The sequence below is a fragment of the Sphaerodactylus townsendi genome, linkage group LG01 (genome assembly GCF_021028975.2).
Source record: "Sphaerodactylus townsendi isolate TG3544 linkage group LG01, MPM_Stown_v2.3, whole genome shotgun sequence".
Taxonomy (NCBI): domain Eukaryota; kingdom Metazoa; phylum Chordata; class Lepidosauria; order Squamata; family Sphaerodactylidae; genus Sphaerodactylus; species Sphaerodactylus townsendi.
The window spans coordinates 8,150,778-8,171,196 of NC_059425.1; the positions used below are offsets into that span (position 1 = coordinate 8,150,778).

At 47.7% G+C, this 20,419-nt stretch overlaps 1 protein-coding gene across 1 annotated transcript in view; it reads left to right on the forward strand.

Moving 5' to 3' along the window:
- The first annotated feature begins 346 nt into the window (after window positions 1–346).
- The window catches only part of AQP10 (aquaporin 10), a 30,683-nt gene continuing 10,610 nt past the window's right edge, over window positions 347–20,419 (forward strand). The window contains exons 1-3 of the mRNA XM_048503454.1: window positions 347–451; window positions 7,155–7,281; window positions 12,973–13,110. Coding sequence (XP_048359411.1) covers window positions 347–451; window positions 7,155–7,281; window positions 12,973–13,110 — 370 coding nt within the window. The remainder of the gene's footprint in view (window positions 452–7,154; window positions 7,282–12,972; window positions 13,111–20,419) is intronic.

The following is a 20,419-nucleotide window of genomic DNA, read 5'->3' on the forward strand; positions in this document are numbered from 1 at the left end:
ACCTGTTACTAAAATTTTTGGATCCCACCACTGAACTAGGTGTTAAATTATTTGAATCCTGCCACGGCTTTGCCCCTCTGCCTTTGTGGCATCCCTTTGCAAGAGGAGGGATCCACCCTCTTACAGCTGGGCATCACCAGTTCGTCGGCCAAAGCTCTCGCAAGCCGATCCATGGGGTCTGTGTCCCTTTGTACTCTCCTTACGCAATTTGCCCAGGCAATCAATCAGTGCGTGTCAAACGGAATGATTAGTGATTATCACAACAATTGAGTGGCGCCGGTATAAATGCTGCCCGTCGAGGCCCATTTTTCTGCACTGTCAACATCCTCCCCGTACCTGCTCGGCAATGATTTACGCCCGCTGCTTTGCCAAGGCCCAGGGCTGCCTCCGTCTTCGCAGCCTCTTGCTTCGCCAGTGCCTGGCAGAACTCCTGGGGGACTTCATGCTGATTGTGAGTTTCAAGTCTCAAGGGGAGCCGAAGGCTTCTGCAGGGGGCAATTGGAAGGCAGGAAGGTTTGTCGGCTGCTGAGTGGTTATTGCTTTTTTTAAAAAAATTTATTGTATAGAATATATGTACATTTGTTACATTCAATATCTTTGTTCCATCTATACATTTTTTCCTTTTTTCTCCCCCGCCCCCCTCTTTTCTATTGGTTATTTCATGCAAGCAGCAGGAGGTTCATCCTTCTTATTCTCTTATTCCATGGTTCTTCGTTAAATCAGGTTTCTTCCATCCATTTTTCATATATTGTCCATAGCTTCATAATATCTTCTATTTTTCCTTGCCATCATATATTTTTGGCCAGTCTTTCAAAAATCTCTAACTGTATTTGTTCCCAAAACATATTCCAGCCATTTTGAAACTGTCCGTTTTTTGTTATCTTTCCAGCCCAACGCCAACACTGCGTGTGCCGCTCTGATCATTATTTTATACATTGGTTCCAAACTTCTGTTCACTCTTATGTCATCTATTATCCCTTATATCATCTATTATCCCTTATATCATCTATTAGTAAATCATTATTTACATCAATTTTCACTTTTACTAACTTTTCTACATATTTCAAAATATTCTCCCAAAACTTTTTCACCATTTTACATTCTATCCACATATGAGTATAATATGCTCCTTTTTCTCCACAATGCCAACATTTTGGGCCTAATCCTTTTATCATATAGGCTAGTTGTATTGGGGTTCTATACCATTTAAGTAAAACCTTTCTTTCTAATTCCACATATTTTTCAATCTTTATCTTCTTCATACTGTCCATAATTCTTTCTATTTTTTCTTCTTCTAAAAATTTTTCTTTCTCCCATTTTTGGTTCAACTGAGTGGTTATTGCTGGGAACAATCGAGTGGTGATGGGATGGGATCGAAGAGGCGGTGGACGGTGGGTTATGGGATATTGACGGTCAGGTGCTGGAGTGGTGGACACGTTTTGCTTGCAGATGCCCGCCCGAGCATCTCACTGGAAAGTCCTAAGACCTTGGAAGGTCAGTGAAGAAGAAGAAGAAGAAGAGTTTGGATATATACCCTGCCTTTCTCTCCTGCAAAGATACTCAAGGGGGCTTACAAACTCCTTCCCTCCCTCTCCACACAACAGACACCTATTGAGGCAGGGGGAGTTGAGACAGTTCTGAGAGAACCGCGACTGGCCCAAGGTCACTCAGCAGGCTTCATGTGCAGGAGCGGGAAACAAATCCAATTCTCCGGATTAGAGTCCGCCGCGCTCAGGGAGGAGTGGGGAATCCAAACCCGGTTCTTCCAGATTAGAGTCCACCTGCTCTTAACCACTGCTCCGCGCTGGTTTCTGTCACCGTAGGTCAGTGATGGCGAACCTTTTCGAGACCAAGTGCCCGAATTGCAACCCAAAACCCACTTATTTATCGCAAAGTGCCAACACGGCAATTGAACCTGAATGCTGAGGTTTTAGTTGAGAAAAAACGGTTGGCTTTGAGGCACGCGTTACTCGGGAGTAAGCTTAGTGAAGCAACCGTGCAACGTTTCAAATGGGTGAATCACGATCCTAGGATCCTAGGATTATTCAGAAGCAAGCCCCATTGCCAGCGACCGAGCTTACTCCCAGGTAAAGGATCGTGCCCAGGCCAGCCTAGATATGTGTGTGTGGGTTTTCCACCCCCTCCCACATGATGAACTCTGTGCGGGAGTGCCCACAGAGAGGGCTCTGAGTGCCACCTCTGCCACCCGTGCCACAGGTTCGCCACCACTGCCGTAGGTGGACTGACAGTTTGAATCAATATAAAGTTATTCCCAGTATTAACAGAGAGGGCACAGAACTCACTGTTTGAGACCCTGGTTTATCGGCAGAAGGTTCCAAGGTTGCTCCTCGTTGTCTCCAATCACTTATTTATGTTGACTTGCTTTATTTATATCCCGTCATTCTCCCCACTGGCAACCAAAGCAGCTCACATCTGGGTCTCCAGGTGCCCCTTAGTGTGTTTGTGTGGGGCTACACGGTTCCCAGTTCCTGTTTGGGAAACTCCAGGAGATTTGGGGGTGAAGCCTGGGAGGACCCAGATCTCAGTGGGGTTCAGTCAGAGGTGGGATCCAGCATGTTCTCACCAGTTCCCGAGAGTGGGTTACTAATTACTTGTGTGTGCCGAGAGGGGGTTACTAATTGGGTCTGCTTTTCCGTTGGAAATTCCATTAGGTCCAAAAATCATGAAGTCCTGTTGTTTCCTATGTGGCTGGTTAGCGAAGGTAGAAAACAGGATAATTCTCCCTGTTGGGCTGTTTTCAAAACATGTTTTAGTAATATGGTAAAGTTCCTTGTTTAAGGAAAGTGCTCCTTTCTTTTAAGAGTTCTAGAAACAAAAATTAGAAGTATTCTAGAAAGTATTAAAATTTATTTATGCAGGCAGTCAATTTTTGGGAGGAGAAGTAGTTGTTTCTGTTGGCAGTAGACGATAGGACTTGCTATAATGAGATTGAATTATGGACAGAAAGATACCAGCTGGAAATTAGGAACTTTTTTTTTTACAGTAAGAGTTTTTTACAGTAACAGAGAAATTATTAATGCCCCGCCCCCGGAATGCCCGGCCACGCCCCCATCATGCCCCGCCCAGCCCCATTGGCAGAGATACAAAGGGCTATTTTTGTTCTTCTGAAAGAAACCTTGCGAGCGAAGAGGGAAATGTAAGAGGGAAACGTGTCTCAAATTAAAAGGAGTGCTGGGTAATCCAGACTCCTGCCTTGATTCAGGTTTGAGTTGCTGATTACAAGCATCCCATGAATGATTAAAAAGTTTTGGGTGAGGAACTGAGATATAAATGTTCATAATGTTGCAAAAGCACGTTTCTGCGATGTTGCTTGGGAGCAGTAGTGTCATGGTTCACAGATAGTCCAAACCATTGGCTGTCGCTTCCAGGTAGGATCCAGTTCACAGGTGTGAAGTCGCCGGGACTTCCAATGTCTTGCTGAGTGAATTTTTTTAATCGATGTGTTTCTTTGAATGTCTGGCCCATGATATTCTCCAAGCTGGGTGGTATTGTTATTGTATCAACCTGATTAGTACATTCCACAAGCACGTTTTAGCAAATTTGACTGTCGGCAATAATCATTGGTTCTGATAAAGGATTTGGCCATAATCCGAGACCGGGATTCAGCCCTGCTGGGTGTCAAAATCTGAATTTAAACGCCCCGAGTTAAGCGAGGTGTAGTGGTTAAGAGCCAGGTGGACTGTAATCCGGAGAACTGTGCTTAATACTCCGCTCCTCCACATGAGTGGCAGACTCTGATCTGGAGAACCAGGTTTGATTCCCCACTCTCTGTGAAAATATTTACTGACCCCTCGCATCCTGGACATAAACTGTTTCAACTCTTACCCTCTAAACGTCGCTACAGAGCACTGCACACCAAGACAACTAGACATAAGAACAGTTTTTCCCCGAATGCCATCACTCTGTTAAACAAATAATTCCCTCGATAATGTTAAACTATTTATTATATACTTATTATATAATTACTGCACTACTTTTTTCATCATTCCTATTACCCATCTCCTCCCACTTATGACTGTATGACTATAGCCTGTGCTGGCATTTTATTTTACATTTTATTTTATTTTATTTTATTTTATTTTATGATTTTACATTTTATGTTTTCATTACTACTGATTGTTTCCTGATTGCTTACTAGACCTATATGACAATCATTACGTGCTGTACCTTATGATTCTTGACAAATGTATTTTTCTTTTATGTACACTGAGAGCATATGCACCGGAGACAAATTCCTTGTGTGTCCAATCACACTTGGCCAATAAAGATTCTATTCTATTCTATTCTATTCTATTCTATTCTATTCTATTCTATTCTATTCTATTCACTCCTCCGCATGAATAGCGGATTCTAATCTGGAGAACTGGGTTTGATTTCCCCCACTCATCCACTTGAGTAGCAAACTCTTATTTGAAGAACCAGGTTTGATTCCTTCCTCCTCCACATGAAACTTGCTGGCTTTGGGCCAGTCGCAGTTCTCTCAGAATTCTCTCAGCCCCATATACCTCACAAGTTATCAGTTATGGGGAGCAGAAGGGAAGGAGTTTTCAGCTCTTCTGAGACTCCTTTCAGTAGACAAAAGCAGTGTATAAATGCAAACTCCTCCTCCTCCTCCTCCTCCTCTTCTTCTCCTCCTCCTCCTCCTCCTCCTCCTCCTCCTCCTCCTCCTCCTCCTCCTCCTCCTCCTCCTCCTTCTTCTTCTTCTTCTTCTTCTTCTTCTTCTTCTTCTTCTTCTTCTTCTGTACTGTACTCCCAATCTGAATGGCAGTATTTTTGTTTATAATAAAGCCACTACTAAAGCCCGCTGCCAATACTCTTTAGAGCTACAAGGCGAAACCGCTAAGTTGCTGTGATGCGATCTCTTAACCCTGGACAAGAATCATGGATCCTGGATAGGTTTGAGGACCTCCAGGTGCAGCCAGGAGATCTGGAATGATAACTGGTCTCCAAGCTACAGATCGGTAGAAAATGGCTGCTTTGGGGGGTGGTCTGTGTGGAGGTTCCGCCCCTTCCCAGGCTCCGCCCCCAAATCCCCAGGAATCCCACAGCCCAAAGCTGGCAGCTCAACCCTCCAAAGCAGTGAGGCCATCTGACCCCCGTTTGCTTCCTGGTCCATCCTCCATCTTCCTCCCGCAGTGGCCACTGGGAATCCAGGTGTGTAGGTGAGCAATGAAAATGCTCAGTCAAGATCAAATGTCGTTGCTGTGCCTTCCGCTGTAGCGGTAAGGTTCTTTCTGCGTTATATTCCCACTCCTCAACCAAAATTATGCTCCCGTCAAGGGCTGCGGGGGATAAAAATGGAGGATGCAAAAGGCAGAATTCCACGCAAGCGTTCCTTCCCTGCTGAGTTGGACCCAACACGATAGCGGGGTACACGGCTGCTCTCCTGGCCTCTCTCTGATCTCTTCAGTGATGAAGCAGGAAGGAGACAAACTCTCAAGTGGATCTAGGCCCCTGCTATACCCTTTTCCAGGATTTGAGAATTCTTCTACAGAGGAATCATTGAGTCTGTCATCTGCACCTCTATAACTGTGTGGTTTGGTTCTGCAACCCAACAAGATCGACACAGACTTCAGAGAATAATCAGAACTGCAGAAAAAACAATTGCTGCTAACCTGCCTTCCATTGAGGACCTGTATACTGCACGGGTCAAAAAAAGGGCTGTGAAAATATTTACTGACCCCTCGCATCCTGGACATAAACTGTTTCAACTCTTACCCTCTAAACGTCGCTACAGAGCACTGCACACCAAGACAACTAGACATAAGAACAGTTTTTTCCCGAATGCCATCACTCTGCTAAACAAATAATTCCCTCGATAATGTCAAACTATTTATTATATATTTATTATATATTTATTACATAATTACTGCACTACTTTTTTCATCATTCCTATTACCCATCTCCTCCCAATTATGACTGTATGACTATACAGTGCTGACATTTCATTTTATTTTATGATTTTACATTTTATGTTTTTATTACTATTGATTGTTTCCTGATTGCTTACTAGACCTATATGACAATCATTAAGTGCTGTACCTTATGATTCTTGACAAATGTATTTTTCTTTTATGTACACTGAGAGCATATGCACCGGAGACAAATTCCTTGTGTGTCCAATCACACTTGGCCAATAAAGATTCTATTCTATTCTTCCAGCATTTCCCGGACCATCTTTGACCTACAATGCTCCACTTGGGTCCAAGTGCCATGGAGACAGAACTAGGCAGGCACTAGGACCCAAACAGAGCATTCCAGAGCAAAGACAGTCCAGGAAATGGTGTCATCTTTATCCTGAAAAAGGTTTAGTGTGGCCAGCCTCCAAGTAAGACCCCGAGGTCTCCCGGAATTACAGCTGAATTCCCAGACGACAGAGATCAGTTCCCTTAGGAGAAAATGACTGTTTTGGAAGGTGGACTTCAAGGCCTTCTCCTGCCTGTGCTTCCTCCGCTTCCCAAACCCGCCATCTCTGCTCCGCACCCCAAATCTCCAACGATTTCCCAACCCAGACGCGGCAGCCGTGGATTCCGCATCACCGAGGGGTGTCTGGCAGAACCAGTGGCGTAGCGGGAGAAAATGGCGCCCGGGGCAAAATGGCACCCCCGGGCTCCCCCACATACCCTGCCCCCGCCTCTCCTCACTTACCTTATTTCAGGCTGGAAAAGTGACCTGTTCAGTTCAGGCTAAAAAACGGCCTGGTGGGAACTACACTTCCCAGGAGACCTTGGAGCTGGCGAGGTCTCCTGGAAAGTGTAGTTCCCACCAGGCCATGGGGTTGGGGGGCAATTTTCTGTCCCCCAGGTGTGCGCACTCCTGCCCCCTTATAGCTCCACCTCTGGGCAAAACTAACCGAAGGTCCACTTTTGTGTTCAGACTGAGGCCTCTTCCGCACCTGCAGAATAATGCTGCACTTTCAATCCGCTTTCACAACTGTTTACAAGTGGATTTTTGCTATACCACACAGTAAAGTCCAGCTGCAAAGTGGATCGGAAGTGGATTGAAAGTGCATTATTCTGCAGGCGCAGAAGGGGCCTGAAAGATGGAAACTCTGCCCCAGAACTGGGGTCAGGGAGGGCAGGCAGGCTTCGGGTGAGATTCACGTGGCGTTTTATTCCCCTTTCCTCTCCCAGGTGATCACGCTCAGTGCGGCAGCCCAGTCCATCACCAGCGAGGGGACGAAAGGAGGCTACATGAGCTCAGCCCTGGCCGGCGGCGTCGGCGTAATGGTAGCTATTTACGTTTCAGGGGGTGTCTCAGGTGAGATTGGCGGGAGAGTTGTCGTCTTTCCTGGAAAGAGTTCAGACAAGGCTTTGGAGCTGCTTTCGACAATCTGTGGCGCTTTTTCTCATCCGATGCCGTTATCTCTCTCAACGCTGGCTCCTGTCATTACTTGACCCGTGATTCAACCACCTTTTGCCAACTGGTCATGGCGACAGCTCCTAAGGGCGGAGGAAATCTGGGGAGAGATTTCACGTAGGCCCCTTCCACACATGCAGACTAATATACTTTCAATCCACTTTCACAATCGTTTGCAAGTGGATTTTGCAATTCCGCACAGCTGCAAAAAGCATTGAAAGTGGATTGAAAGTGCATTATTCTGCATGTGCGGAAGGGGCCTTAGAATCTATGACATATCCTACAGCAGTGGTCCCCAACATGGTAGTCACGGCTCACGGGCCCCATTGCATTCACTGATGCCTTTTTCGATGACTGATGTTTTCAGGAAGCGGGTGGGGCAGGTATAAGGTGACCAGATTGTCACCTTTTTAAACCGGGACAAGGGGGGGACAGGGCGGGAAAAGGGGAGCGACCCAGAAGGCAAAATCGGGACAGTTAAAAAAACCCCATGGGATGCGGGACAGATTGATTTAAGGCGGGACTGTCCTGCCAAAAGCGGGACATCTGGTCACCTTAGGCAGGTAGGACTTTTGACCAGCCAGGTTTGGATAGCTATCAAAATATTTGATTAGCTGTGCAGATTTTAAGCAATGTTGCTTCGGCAGCACCTTCCGCCACAGTCAAGGATCTCCACTGGGGTGTTGTGGGGTTTCTGGGCTGTACGGCTGTGATCTAGTAGCATTTTCTCCTGACGTTTTGCCTGCATCTGTGGCTGGCATCTTCAGAGGTGGGAGTGACCATGTTCTCCTGGAGTTCATTATGTCCCTACTCAGCCTCTGCGCTCAGCAGAGGCCAATTTGCTGGTGGTTCCCTCGATGATACGGCTGGCCTCCATGCGGACTGGGGCTTTTACGGCCCTGGCCCCTGCCTGGTAGAACACTCTTCCTCCAGCTGTCCGGAGCTCCCCATGGACCTTGGTCAATTCCTCAAGAGGGAGCCTGTAAGACTGAAGTCGTGTCCACCGAGGCGCTCTTGGATAGTAACCTCAGTCAGTTGAATGGTGCCCCCTTCTGTTCTCCAAGCCCCTCTGCCTATATTTTATACCTTATTGACGGAGCTAGCAGTCTTCCCGTTTGGGAGGGTTTTTAACAACGGGCTTGCGGGGGGGCCTTTGAATTTTTGAAATTTGAAATTGATTTTAACCGCTGTTTTTTAAAAAAAGGGATTGGTAATTTATTTGTATGGACGTTTAATTGTTTAATCTTGTTTGGGTATAATGCCAATAAAGGCTTTGGAATTGGAATCTTGTTTGGGTTTAGCTGCATTATGATTTGATTTTGTTGTGCACCGCCCAGAGCCCTTTGGGGATAGAGATCTGGGTATATAGATCAAACCTTAATAAATCAAATTGACGGACGGATCGACGGATCGATCGATCGATTTGACGGATCGGATATGGATGGATCGATAGACGGATGGATTTGACGACGATCATGGACGGACGGATTTGATCGACGGACGGACGGATCGATTTGACGGATCGATTTGACGGACGGATCGGACGGATCTGGATCGGACGGACGGACAGGACTCCAGGATCAGATCCAGGATCGGACGCAGGACGGATTTGGATCGATTTGACGGATTCGACGGATCAGGACGGATTTGACGGATTTGATCGACGATCTGACGGATCGACGGATCGATTTGACGGATCGGACGGATCGACGGATCGGATCGACGGATCGATCATTGACGGACGGACGGACGGACGGACGGACGGATCACAGATCGGATCATAGACGGACGGACGGACGGATCATATGGACGGACTTGACGGACGGACTGACGGATCGATCGACGACGGATTTGACGGACGGATCGACGATCGGATCAGACGGATCAGGACGACGGACGGATCGATCTGATCGAGGATTTGACGGACGGATCGATCGGATCGACGGATCGGATCGATCGGATTTGACGGACGGACGGATCAGGATCGACGGACGGATCGATCGGACGGATCGACGGACGGATCGATCGGACGGATTTGACGGATCGACGGACTTGATCGATCGGACGGACGGACGGACGGATCGCAGGACGGATGATTTGACGGACGGACGGACGGACGGATCGACGACGGACGGACGGACGGACGGACGACGGACGCAGACGACGACGGACGGACGGACGGACGGACGGACGGACGGACGGACGGACGGACGGACGGACGGACGGACGGACGGATGGATGGATGGATGGATGGATGGATGGATGGATGGATGGATGGATGGATGGACGGACGGACGGACGGACGGACGGACGGATGGATGGATGGATGGATGGATGGATGGATGGATGGATGGATGGATGGATGGATGGATGGATCGATGGATGGAAGGAATGGTTGGATGGATGGATGGATGGATGGATGGATGGATGGATGGATGGATGGATGGATGGATGGATGGATGGATGGATGGATGGATGGATGGATGGTGTGTGTGTGTGTGTGTGTGTGTGTGTGTGTGAGCAGGACAGAGTGGACAGACAGATAGAGGAGGAAGATGGATAGAGCAGGAGGGACAGAGCAGACAGATAGACAGAGGAGCAGGACAGGAGGAGCAGATAGAGGAGGTGGAGGGACAGACAGATAATACAGATGCCAAGTCTAGTCAGACACAGCCTAGACTTGAAAAGTGGATTTAATAACTGGGTGGACTTTAATGGCAGACTAAAAGAGAAGGGTGGAAGAGTGGATGGGGAGTTTCTCAAAAGGTGAGATCCTGAAGGCATAATTTCAAACAGGTCCAAGGAGGAGAAATAATGGAAGGTGTCTAAAGAAACCAGGTGGATGGATAAAGAACTCCTCAAGATCGGAAGTGGATATGTGGGCAAGAAATGGAAAATACTAAAGAGGGCCAAACAAATAGAAGGGACATGGGGAGAAAAGTTAGAAAAGCTAAAGCCATGCCAATGAGCTAGGATGGGTGAGAGATGTAAAATACAGTAAAAAGGGCTTTTAGGGTTTTGTGTTTGGCCCAAAGGTGAAAGAAAGGGGGAGCAGTGGATCTTCTTAATGTATGGAGTAGATGAGGAAATTGGACAGGGGAGCATGAATGGCAGAACTACTCCTTCTTTGCCTCATTTCCCACCCACCCCCCAAAGAAACAGTGCTCAATTGGGAAGAAATGGATCAGAAGATGCAGTAAGGGAAATTCAGCACAGAATAAATTAAGAGCTAGTGCAGATGATACGGAGGATACCAAGTTAGGGGAGGGGGTAGCTAATAATTCCTGGGAGTGACAGGGGCAGGATTCCAAAATGATCTGGAGTCCTGTTCAAAGTTCTGGTCACTACATCCTCAAAAAAAAGGATATTGAAGAGATAGAAAAAAAGTGCAGGAGAAGGGGGCAATCTAGGACGCATTGAAGGATTGATTGAGCACCTTCCTTATGTGAGGAGAGGGCTGCAGCTTTGGGAATTTTTTTCTTTAGTTTGGAGAGGAGACGCCTCTGAGGAGTATGTATGATTGAAGTTCATAAAATTATGCATGGGGTAGAAAATGTTGACAGAGAGAAATTTTTTCTCTTTTCTCCCAAATACTAGAACCAGGGGCATTCATTGAAAATGCTGGGGAAGAATTAGACTAATCAAAGAAACTACTTCTTCACACAACGCGGTGATTGGTGTTTGGAATATGCTGCCACAGGAGGCAGGTGGTGATGGCCACTCACCCTGATAGCTTTTAAAAGGGTCTTGGACACAGATTTCATGAAGGAGCAGTTCCATTTATGGCTACCAATCTTGATCCTCCTTGATCTGAGATTGCAAATGCTCTTAGGCAGACCAGGTGCTCAGGATAAGCAGCAGCAGAAGGCCATTGCTTTCACCTCCTGCATGTGAGCTCCCAAAGGCACCTGGTGGGCCACTGCGAGTAGCAGAGTGCTGGACTAGATGGACTCTGGTCTGATCCAGCAGGCTAGTTCTTATGTTTTTATGCTCTTATGTTCTTATCTGGACAGATTAGAGAGCTGGGCCAAAACTAACATAATTAATTTCAACAGAGATAAACATAAGATTCTACACTTCGGCAGAAAAAATGAAATGCACAGATGTAGGATGGGTGACAACACTGCATGCGAAAGGAATCTGGGAGACTTAGTAGACCACAAACTGAACACGAGTCAGCAGTGTGATACGGCAGCCAAGAAAGCCAGTGCGATTCTGGGATGCATCAATAAGAGTATAGTGTCTAGATCGAGGGAAGTAATTGTACTACTCTACTCTGCATTGGTCAGACCTCATCTAGAGTACTGTGTTCAGTTCTGGGCGCTGTAATTTAAGAAAGATATTGACAAGCTGGAACATGTCCAGAGGAGGGCAACCAAAATGGTCAAAGGTCTGGAATCCATGCCCTACAAAACCTGCCCCCATATTCCACGTGATGTCCATGCCTGTTCCCTTATTTCATGTAGATGTCAGTCATGCAGGCACTGTGTTAGCTGCCTCTGTGGAGAAGTATTTTTTCGGGTTTAGGTTTAATACCCTGAAAATATTTGCAGAAAAGCCGCTACAGCATCACCATTAAGTGGGAGTGGGGCGGGGCGGTCAAAAAAATTTCTGCATCTGTTAATCCCAAACCTGAAAAATACCAAGAAAAGGTGGCCAAACTCCATGAGTGCTTCCTTGCTTCATTCCTTGTCTGCCCTTGTCTCCATTAAGTCAGCATGGTTTAGTGATGGTGAACCTTTTTGAGAGCGAGTGCCCAAACTGCAACCCCAAAACCCACTTATTTATTGCAAAGTGCCAACATGGCAATTTAACCTCGAATTTCAGAGTTTTTTAGCTTTCTAGAAAAAACGGCTGGCCTCGAAAGGGGTGCTACTTCCTGTGAGTAAGCTTGGTGGTAGTCAGTGGCTTGCTTTGAAGCCAACTGTGCATCTCTTCCTAATGGGTGGAATCACCTAATTCCCTAGAGGGTTTACTTCCAGAAGCAAGCCCCATTGCCAGCAACCCAGCTTTAATTTGCAGGTAAAAGGATTGGCGCTTTTAGTTCTTTTGCATGAAAATCGTGGGATTCTTAACAGCACTTTAACAGGGTTACCTGCACTTCGCTTCCCCAAAACTAGGGTCTTAGGTTTAATGCTAATAATCGCTTCCAGCCGCCCAGGCCAGCTCTAGGTAGGTGTGTGGGGAGCGCAATTTCTCAATACGATGAACTCTGGGCGCGGCTCCACAGAGAGGGTTTTCCTGAGTGCCACCTCCTCTGGCACCCTCGCTACATAGGGTTCGCGCCATCACTGGTTTAGTGGTTAAGCGCAGCGGACTCTCATCTGGAGAATGGGGTTCGATTCCCCACTCCTCCATATAAGCGGCAGACTCTTATCTAGCGAACTGGGTTTGTTTCCCCGCTCCTCCACGCGAAGCCTGCTGGGTGACCTTGGGCCAGCCCAAGTTCTCTCAGAACTCTCTCAGCCCCACCTGCCTCACAAGGTGGCTGTTCCGGGGAGAAGAAGGAGGGCGATTGCCAATTGCTTTGAGACTCCTAACGGATTGAAAAAGGTTGGGTATAAAACTAACTTTTCTTGTTCTCCCACGCAGGAGGACACCTGAACCCCGCCTTCTCCCTGTGCATGTGTCTGCTGAACCAGTGCCCGTGGTGGAAACTGCCCATTTTCTCCGTCTTTCAGATCCTGGGGGCCTTTCTCGGCTCAGCCACCGTCTACGCCCTGTACTACGGTAATCGAGGCCGCGCAGAACATCAAACCCACACCCTGGGAGGGGGGGGGGGGCTCTGGAAGAATGAGTCCCGAACAGCAGCTGCACTCCCCCACCTTTGTTCTGTTCTCGCCGTGACAAACACAGGTTATTTATTTAGAAAACTCTTGTCAGCCACATTTCCACAGCAGATGGAGGAGTTGTGTTCTCTTCCCGCTCTGTTAAACGGGCAGGAGTCCTAATGGCGCTTCAGGAGGCTTGAACGGGCGCGGTGTCCCGGCATCGGTTGTTGTGAGTCAGATCTCGCTTCGGCAGATGCACGAAGTGAAGACCCGTCATGGGGCCATAGACGGAATCAAACCATTGCTCGGTAGTGAGAGATTATCTCCCACCCTAACAGAAACGCTACGTTAGACAGTTTCGACTGTGAAAACTGATTAGCCCTAGAAATCTCCAAGTTATAGAAAGTTTTTCGCCTCTAACTCTGGTAGTTTGAGAGCCAAAGTGATGGTAGTGGTTAAGAGCAGGTGCGCTCTAATCTGGAGAACCAGGTTTGATTCCCCACTTCTCCACATGAGCGACCGAGTCTTATCAGGTGAATCAGATGTGTTTCCGCGCTCCTACATTCCTGCTGGGTAACCTTGGGCTAGTCACAGTTCGTTGGAGTTCTCTCAGTCCCACCTACCTCACAGGGTGTTTGTTGTGGGATAGGGGAAGGGAAAGGAGATTGTAAGCCCCTTTGAGTCTCTTTACAGGAGAGAAAGGGGAGATATAAATCCAAACTCCTCCTCCTCCTCCTCCTCCTCCTCCTCCTCTTCTTCTTCTTCTTCTTCTTCTTTTTCTTCTTCTTCTTCTTCTTCTTCTTCTTCTTCTTCTTCTTCTTCTTCTTCTTCTTCTTCTTCTTCTTCTTCTTCTTCTTCTTCTTCTTCTTCTTCTTCTTCTTCCTCCTCCCTCCTCCTCTCCTCCTCCTCTTTCTCTTCTTCTTCTTCTTCATTGTACAAACAAGTTTTCCAGGAATGGAGTCCATTCTCTTGACCTATTAGCAAACCAGACAAGGCACCTACGCAGACTTTTATCTTTTACTAAGCAAAGAAAAGATTCTTTGTATTGCGCAAGACCGAAAAAAAAAATCACGGCAGGAAAGAATTAACTGTGGAAATGCGTGCTAAAATTATCAGCATTCCTGGCATTGCTTCCTCGTGTAAGAACTAATGATAGTTTTAAAAGAAAAACAGGTTTTGGATTTTTGTCCCTCTGCGATCAGGGGTTAGCTGAAAAGCTTGGAGATAACCCCCAAAGTCCTCACCAAGAGACGAAATCCCTCTTCTATTCTGGTTGGAGGACTTCTAGACAGAGCAGTTTGATTTGCAGGTCACAGCAGTGTGTATTTATAGAAAAATGTCAACCTCGTCTTTTTCAAAGTCTGATTTATGACAATTGTGGGCTTATGTCTAGATACCTGATTGGTTACCACGAAATAAAAGATAAGCGACGTGAATGCAAGTAGACAGTCAGCAGGTACATACGAGGCCCTCTGATACTGTCACAGTTCTTAAAAAGCAATTAATCCAGCTGTTTTTCTGCAACTGTTCTAATGAACTGTCTAAGATAAAGGTTGTTCTAAACAGCAGGTACGCAATCTCGTAGTCCACCTGCAAATTCAGCAGGAAAAAAAGTTATGTCATTGCAACACGCCTGTTCAGCTTAGGACTCCGACTGGCACGTCACCTGGTTTTTCATCCTTTCCTCTGGAGACTCCAGGTATTGAACTTGGGACCTTCTGCGTGCTGTAAAGATGCTCCACCACTGAGCCAAACCTGGCACTGCCAACCACCAGATAGAGCCAGCCAGGTGATCTTTGAGAATGACAACTGATCTTCAGTCTGTAGTTCCCTAGGCCCTAGGGTCTGCAACCTGCGGCTCTCCAGATGTTCACAGACTACAATTCCAACTGGCCATGGTGGCAGGGGCTGATGGGAATTGTAGTCCACGAACATCTGGAGAGCCGCAGGTTGCAGACCCCTGCCCTAGAGAAAATGATTGCTTTGGAAGGGGGAATCTCGTATTTATTTCGCAACGTTTTAATTCCGCTTTCTGCCACCGAGGCAGCTAACCATTTCAAACAGACATGATGAAAACCACACTTTAAAACCATTAAAATCAACCCCACGACACACATCATTAAAAACAGTTAAAATAATCCCCCCCCACATCAAGTCACAGCTGATTTATGGCGACCCCTGATGGAGTTTCCAAGGAAAGACCGTTGGAGGTGGTTTGCCATGATCTGCCTCCACGGCACGCACCTGGTATTCCTTGGAGGTCTCTCATCCAAATGCTTGTCAGGGTTGAAGCTGAGAGTGTGTGACTGATCCAAGGTCACTTGGTGAACTACCATGGCAGAGGGGTAATTCAAACCCGGGTTTTCCCAGATCCTAGTCCAGTGATGGCGAACCTTTTTGAGACCGAGTGCCCAAATTGCAACCCCAAACCCCACTTATTTATCGCAAAGTGCCAACACGGCAATTTAACCTGAATGCTGAGAGGTTTTAGTTTAGAAAAACGGTTATCTCTCCTCCTACTTCCAATGCATCGCCTAGCCTCCAGCAAAGTCCTGCGCGACCGGGCCTGTGCCTCTCTAGCAACTATCTCTGTCTCCCTATTATATAAAAACACTCGGCCTCTTTGGGCATATGCAGCCACCCGGAGCACGGGCATCAGGCCCGCCAGCCTTGAAGTCCTCCCTGCTCACTGCGAGTGGTAACAGAGGCCCAGGCTGTGCCTAGATGTCGGAATGTGTGGGGCGATTTTCCACCTCCCACATGATCTAACTCTGTGTGCACGTGCCCACAGAGAGGGCTCTGAGCGCCATCTCTGGCACCCGTGCCATAGGTTCGCCATCACTGTCCTAGTCCGATGTCTTAACCTTTATACCACTTTGACACAGGGACACAGGGGTGTGTAGAAATGATGCCTGGGGGGAAAGGGCACCCGGGCCCCGCCTAAGCGAACCCTGCTCCCCCCACATAGCCCCTTTACAGAGCCCTCTCGCTCATTTATTTCAGCCGCAGCCGGTTGAAAACGAAAGCTCTGTCTGCCTCGCCGGGGCTGGACCCTGGATGGGCTGGAGCAGGGCGAAGGCGAGGGAAGTTGGGGGAGGAAGCGGGGTGATTTCCAGCCCCACGTGACCCCAGCGGCATGCCCCACCCCTCCCCGTTATTGCTATGCCAGTACTTTGACTATCACCAGGGGGCATTCGTTGAAAATGCTGGGGGGAAGAATTAGGACTAATAAAAGGAAACACTTCACGCAACAGGAGGTGGTGATGGCCACTAACCTGGATAGCTTTAAAAAGGGCTTGGACAGATTTATGGAGGAGAAGTTGATCTATGGCTACCAATCTTGATCCTCCTTGATCTGAGATTGCAAATGCCTTCTCAGACCAGGTGCTCAGGAGCAGCAGCAGCAGCAGCAGGCCATTGCTTTCACCTCCTGCACGTGAGCTCCCAAAGGCACCTGGTGGGCCACTGCGAGTAGCAGAGAGCTGGACTAGATGGACTCTGGTCTGATCCAGCTGGCTCGTTCTTATGTTCTCATGTTCTTATCACGGTAAAAGACATACCAAACATAAGAAAAATTGGTTTGGAAGGAGAGATCTTTGAGGGATGCCAGTCCCCCTCCCCTAAAGTCGGAAGATGGCAGCAGAAGGTGACAGACAAATCTTTCTGGTGACACAGTTCCAGAGCTTTGGGGCCATGACGGAGAAGGCCCCGAGGGCACCCAAAGCAGTCGACGGCATTACACCCAGCTGACGTCCCTCCTCTTTACAAACGCCACACTTCCCAATTTCCCCCCACAAATCTTCGGGAATTTCCCAACCCAGAGTGGCTATACCAACCCACAGCCATTCCCCACTCCAAAAAATGTTCACCGAGAATGGAAACCGAAGGTCACAACAAACAGAAAGATGGGGTGCTGCGTGGTTTCCGGGCTGTATGGCCGTGTTCTAGCAGCACTCTCTCCTGACGTTTCGCCTGCATCTGTGGCTGGCATCTTCAGAGGATCTGATAGTAGGAATGGAAAGGATCTGATAGTAGGAATGGAAAGCAAGTGGAGTATATATACTGTGAGGTCAAAAGGTGAGGCTCTCAGGAGAGAATGCTGCTAGAACACGGCCATACAGCCCGGAAACCACACAGCACCTCAGTGATTCTGGCCGTGAAAGCCTTCGACAATACATTAAACAGAAAGACGTTGGGCAGGGGGGTGGGGCTACCAAAGGATGTGGACAAAATGGAACAGGTGCAGAGAAGAGCGATGAGGACGGATCGGGGCCTGGAGGACAAGTCCTACTAGGAAAGGCGAATGGATTTGGGAATGTGCGGTGGGGAAGGAGGGGCGGCGAACCGTGGTTGGACCGGGTTGGATCCCGCACCACCGCTCAGCTCCCCCGGACATCTGATTCCTTTGCGTGCAGAGTGCAAAAGAGGCAGCCGCCCCTTTAAGATGTCTCTTTTTTTTGTGTGCTAAAATGCTTGGAGACGGACCCGATGATTCTAAACAGAGTGATTAGTTCCGGTAAACAGTAAAGCAGTGGCGCTGGAGGTTAAAGAGCTCGGTATCTAATCTGGAGGAACCGGTTTGGATTCCCCGCCTGCCGGGCTTGAGCTGTGGAGAGCTTCTCCTGGGGAATTCAGATTAGCCTGTGCCCTCTCCACCACGCCCAGCTGGGTGACCTGGGGCTAGTCACAGCTCGAGATAGCTCTTTCAGTCCCACCACCTACACTCACAGGAAGCTTGTTGTGGGGGGAAAGGGCAAGGAGATTGTAAGCCCCTTTGAGTCTCCTATAGGAGAGAAAGGGGGGATATAAATCCAAACTCTTCTTCTTCTTCTTTTGGCTGGATCTGACTGGCCTTACCAATGTGTGCTTCATGTATCTCAGGAACTGAGCACTGACTCCCAAACACTCGTGATGGAATTGTGTTGTTGGTCTCTAAAATACCTTCAGACTCTTGTTTCGTTTCCAGAGCAATCTTTTTTTTAAAAAAACCCACAAACGTTCAATCCACAGCATCTTTTAGTTAAAAGATCTTGCGTCGGAGGAACCGGGAACAGCTTTTCTCTGCCCAAGATGCAAAGGGAGGCTTTCTTGCCCGAGCAGACAGCCCAGAGCTGGATTTGATATCAGACAATTCCCTCTTCTAATTCTCGAGGCAAAAGAACCACCGTTAAAAAGAAACTCATTATAAAATCAATAAAGCGAATCCCACGTTAAAATCACGAGGAGCAGACAGGACACCGCAGCCAGGAAACAAATTAAAAACAAAAGCACTTAGCCACTCTAAACAAGCAGCCTGTTTTACCTGGTTTTGAATGAGCTGAGATCATACATCTGAAATATTATTATCCCAAGCGCTGGGATTTTTACCCCTTAGAATAGCACAGGCGGTAAAGCGTCATCTGGTTTGTGTGCTGCTGTTAAACGGGGGCCCGTTATGCATGGAGAGCTTTCTGTGGTGTTCCTAGCCTCAAGAAGTCCCTTCTCGCCAAGCAGGGGTCTCCTCCGCTTCCCTCTGTTTAAATGCGTAATCCCTGTTATTCGGTTACATGCAGCCGTGCTCGCTATCATCGCGGCTGCCTGCCCCACTCAGAATGCAAGATATTACCCTTTCAAGGTAATATTAATTTTATCAATTCTTAATTAATTAATTAATTAATCGATCGATCGATCAATCAATCAATCAATCAATCAATTAATTAAACTTATAGGGTCACCTTCGCCCCCCAAGGCTCGGTATGTTCGATAACATGGTCATGCTCTAGTGAACAGCAAATCAACAACATAAAACTTTAAAATCCCTGCAAAACCTATGCAGCAATAAATGAAAACAGCAGAAGTATTTTAAAACACAATTGTTTTAAAACAGGCGCCCGAACCAAGGCCAAGGAAGGGAGGAAATAGGTAGGGCCCGCGATGTTATCAATGGATCAGGCCCAACCAGAATAAAAAAGATGGAGACAGGCAGCCTCAGATTCGGTGGGGGGCAATAGGGCCACGGCCGGCCCCTCCAAAAGCCCGGTGGAACAGCTCCATCTTTACGAGGCCCCGCGGAACTCACCAAGGTCCACGAAGAGGTCTCGACAGTTAATAATGCTTATTATGTCTCCATGTCGAGATATTAAATGAGAAAGCGTACCATTGCTTTTGCATTTTTAAGGGAAAAGGATCTCGGAGTTGGGGGGGGAACAGTCTCTCCCCTGCCATCCCACTCTGCTCCAGGATCCACAACCGGATTTTCCCGACAAATTCAAAATCAACGAAAAGCAGCCTCAGCAGTATCAACATCAGCCATATCGATATTACCTGGAAAGGACTTTAAAGAAGCAAAATAGGCTACCTTCATTTTGCTTTTGGACTGCAGCGACCTGTAAAGAGGGGAAACCCCACAGGGAGAGGGGAACCGTGTGGTTTCCTCACTCTTGCAAACTGCGGGGAATCCAGGATCTGCAGCGATGCAATTTAACGGCATCAGCGCAAGAATCTCTGCCCCGCGGAAACCACACATTTGCTGCCGGGCAGAACGCCAATGTATAATCAGCCCAAGTTACGCACGGCACCTCTTTATCTATGCAAACTAATATGCTTCCTTTATGGTAAGAAACTCCCTTCTGCACAGTATAGGGTAGAAGTAGAGTTTCTAATCCAGGCTTACTAGTAGGATGAATGGAGATGCGGGATTTATGTCCTGCCCGTATGGTGCCAAGATGGAGAGGAGAATGGTATGGGGCAGAAGGTGTGAAAACAGAAGGAAGGAAGGATATGATTGAAGTCTATAAAGTTATGCATGGGGTAGAAAATGTTGACAGAGAGAAATTTTTCTCTCTTTCTCACAATACTAGAACCAGGGGGCATCCATTGAAAAAATGCCGGGGAAGAATTAGGATCTCATCGCGGAAACACCTCTTCACTTAACGTGTGATTGGTGTTTGGAATATGCTGCCACAGGAGGTGGTGATGGCCACTCAACCTGGGATATTAGCTTTAGAAGGGGGGCTTAGGACAGATTTATGGAGGGAGAAGCTCCATCTATGGCTACTCCATCTTGATCCTCCTTGGTCTGAGGTTGCAAATGCCTTAGCAGACCAGGGTGCTCAGGAGCAGCAGTCAGCAGAAGGCCTCTTTGCTTTCTCACATCCTGCACGTGAGCTCCCAAAGGCACCTGGTGGGCCACTGTGAATAGCAGAGAGCTGGACTAGGTGGACTCTGGTCTGATCCAGCAGGCTCGTTCTTATGTTCTTATGTTCTTATGAAGGCTTACCTGTCTACAT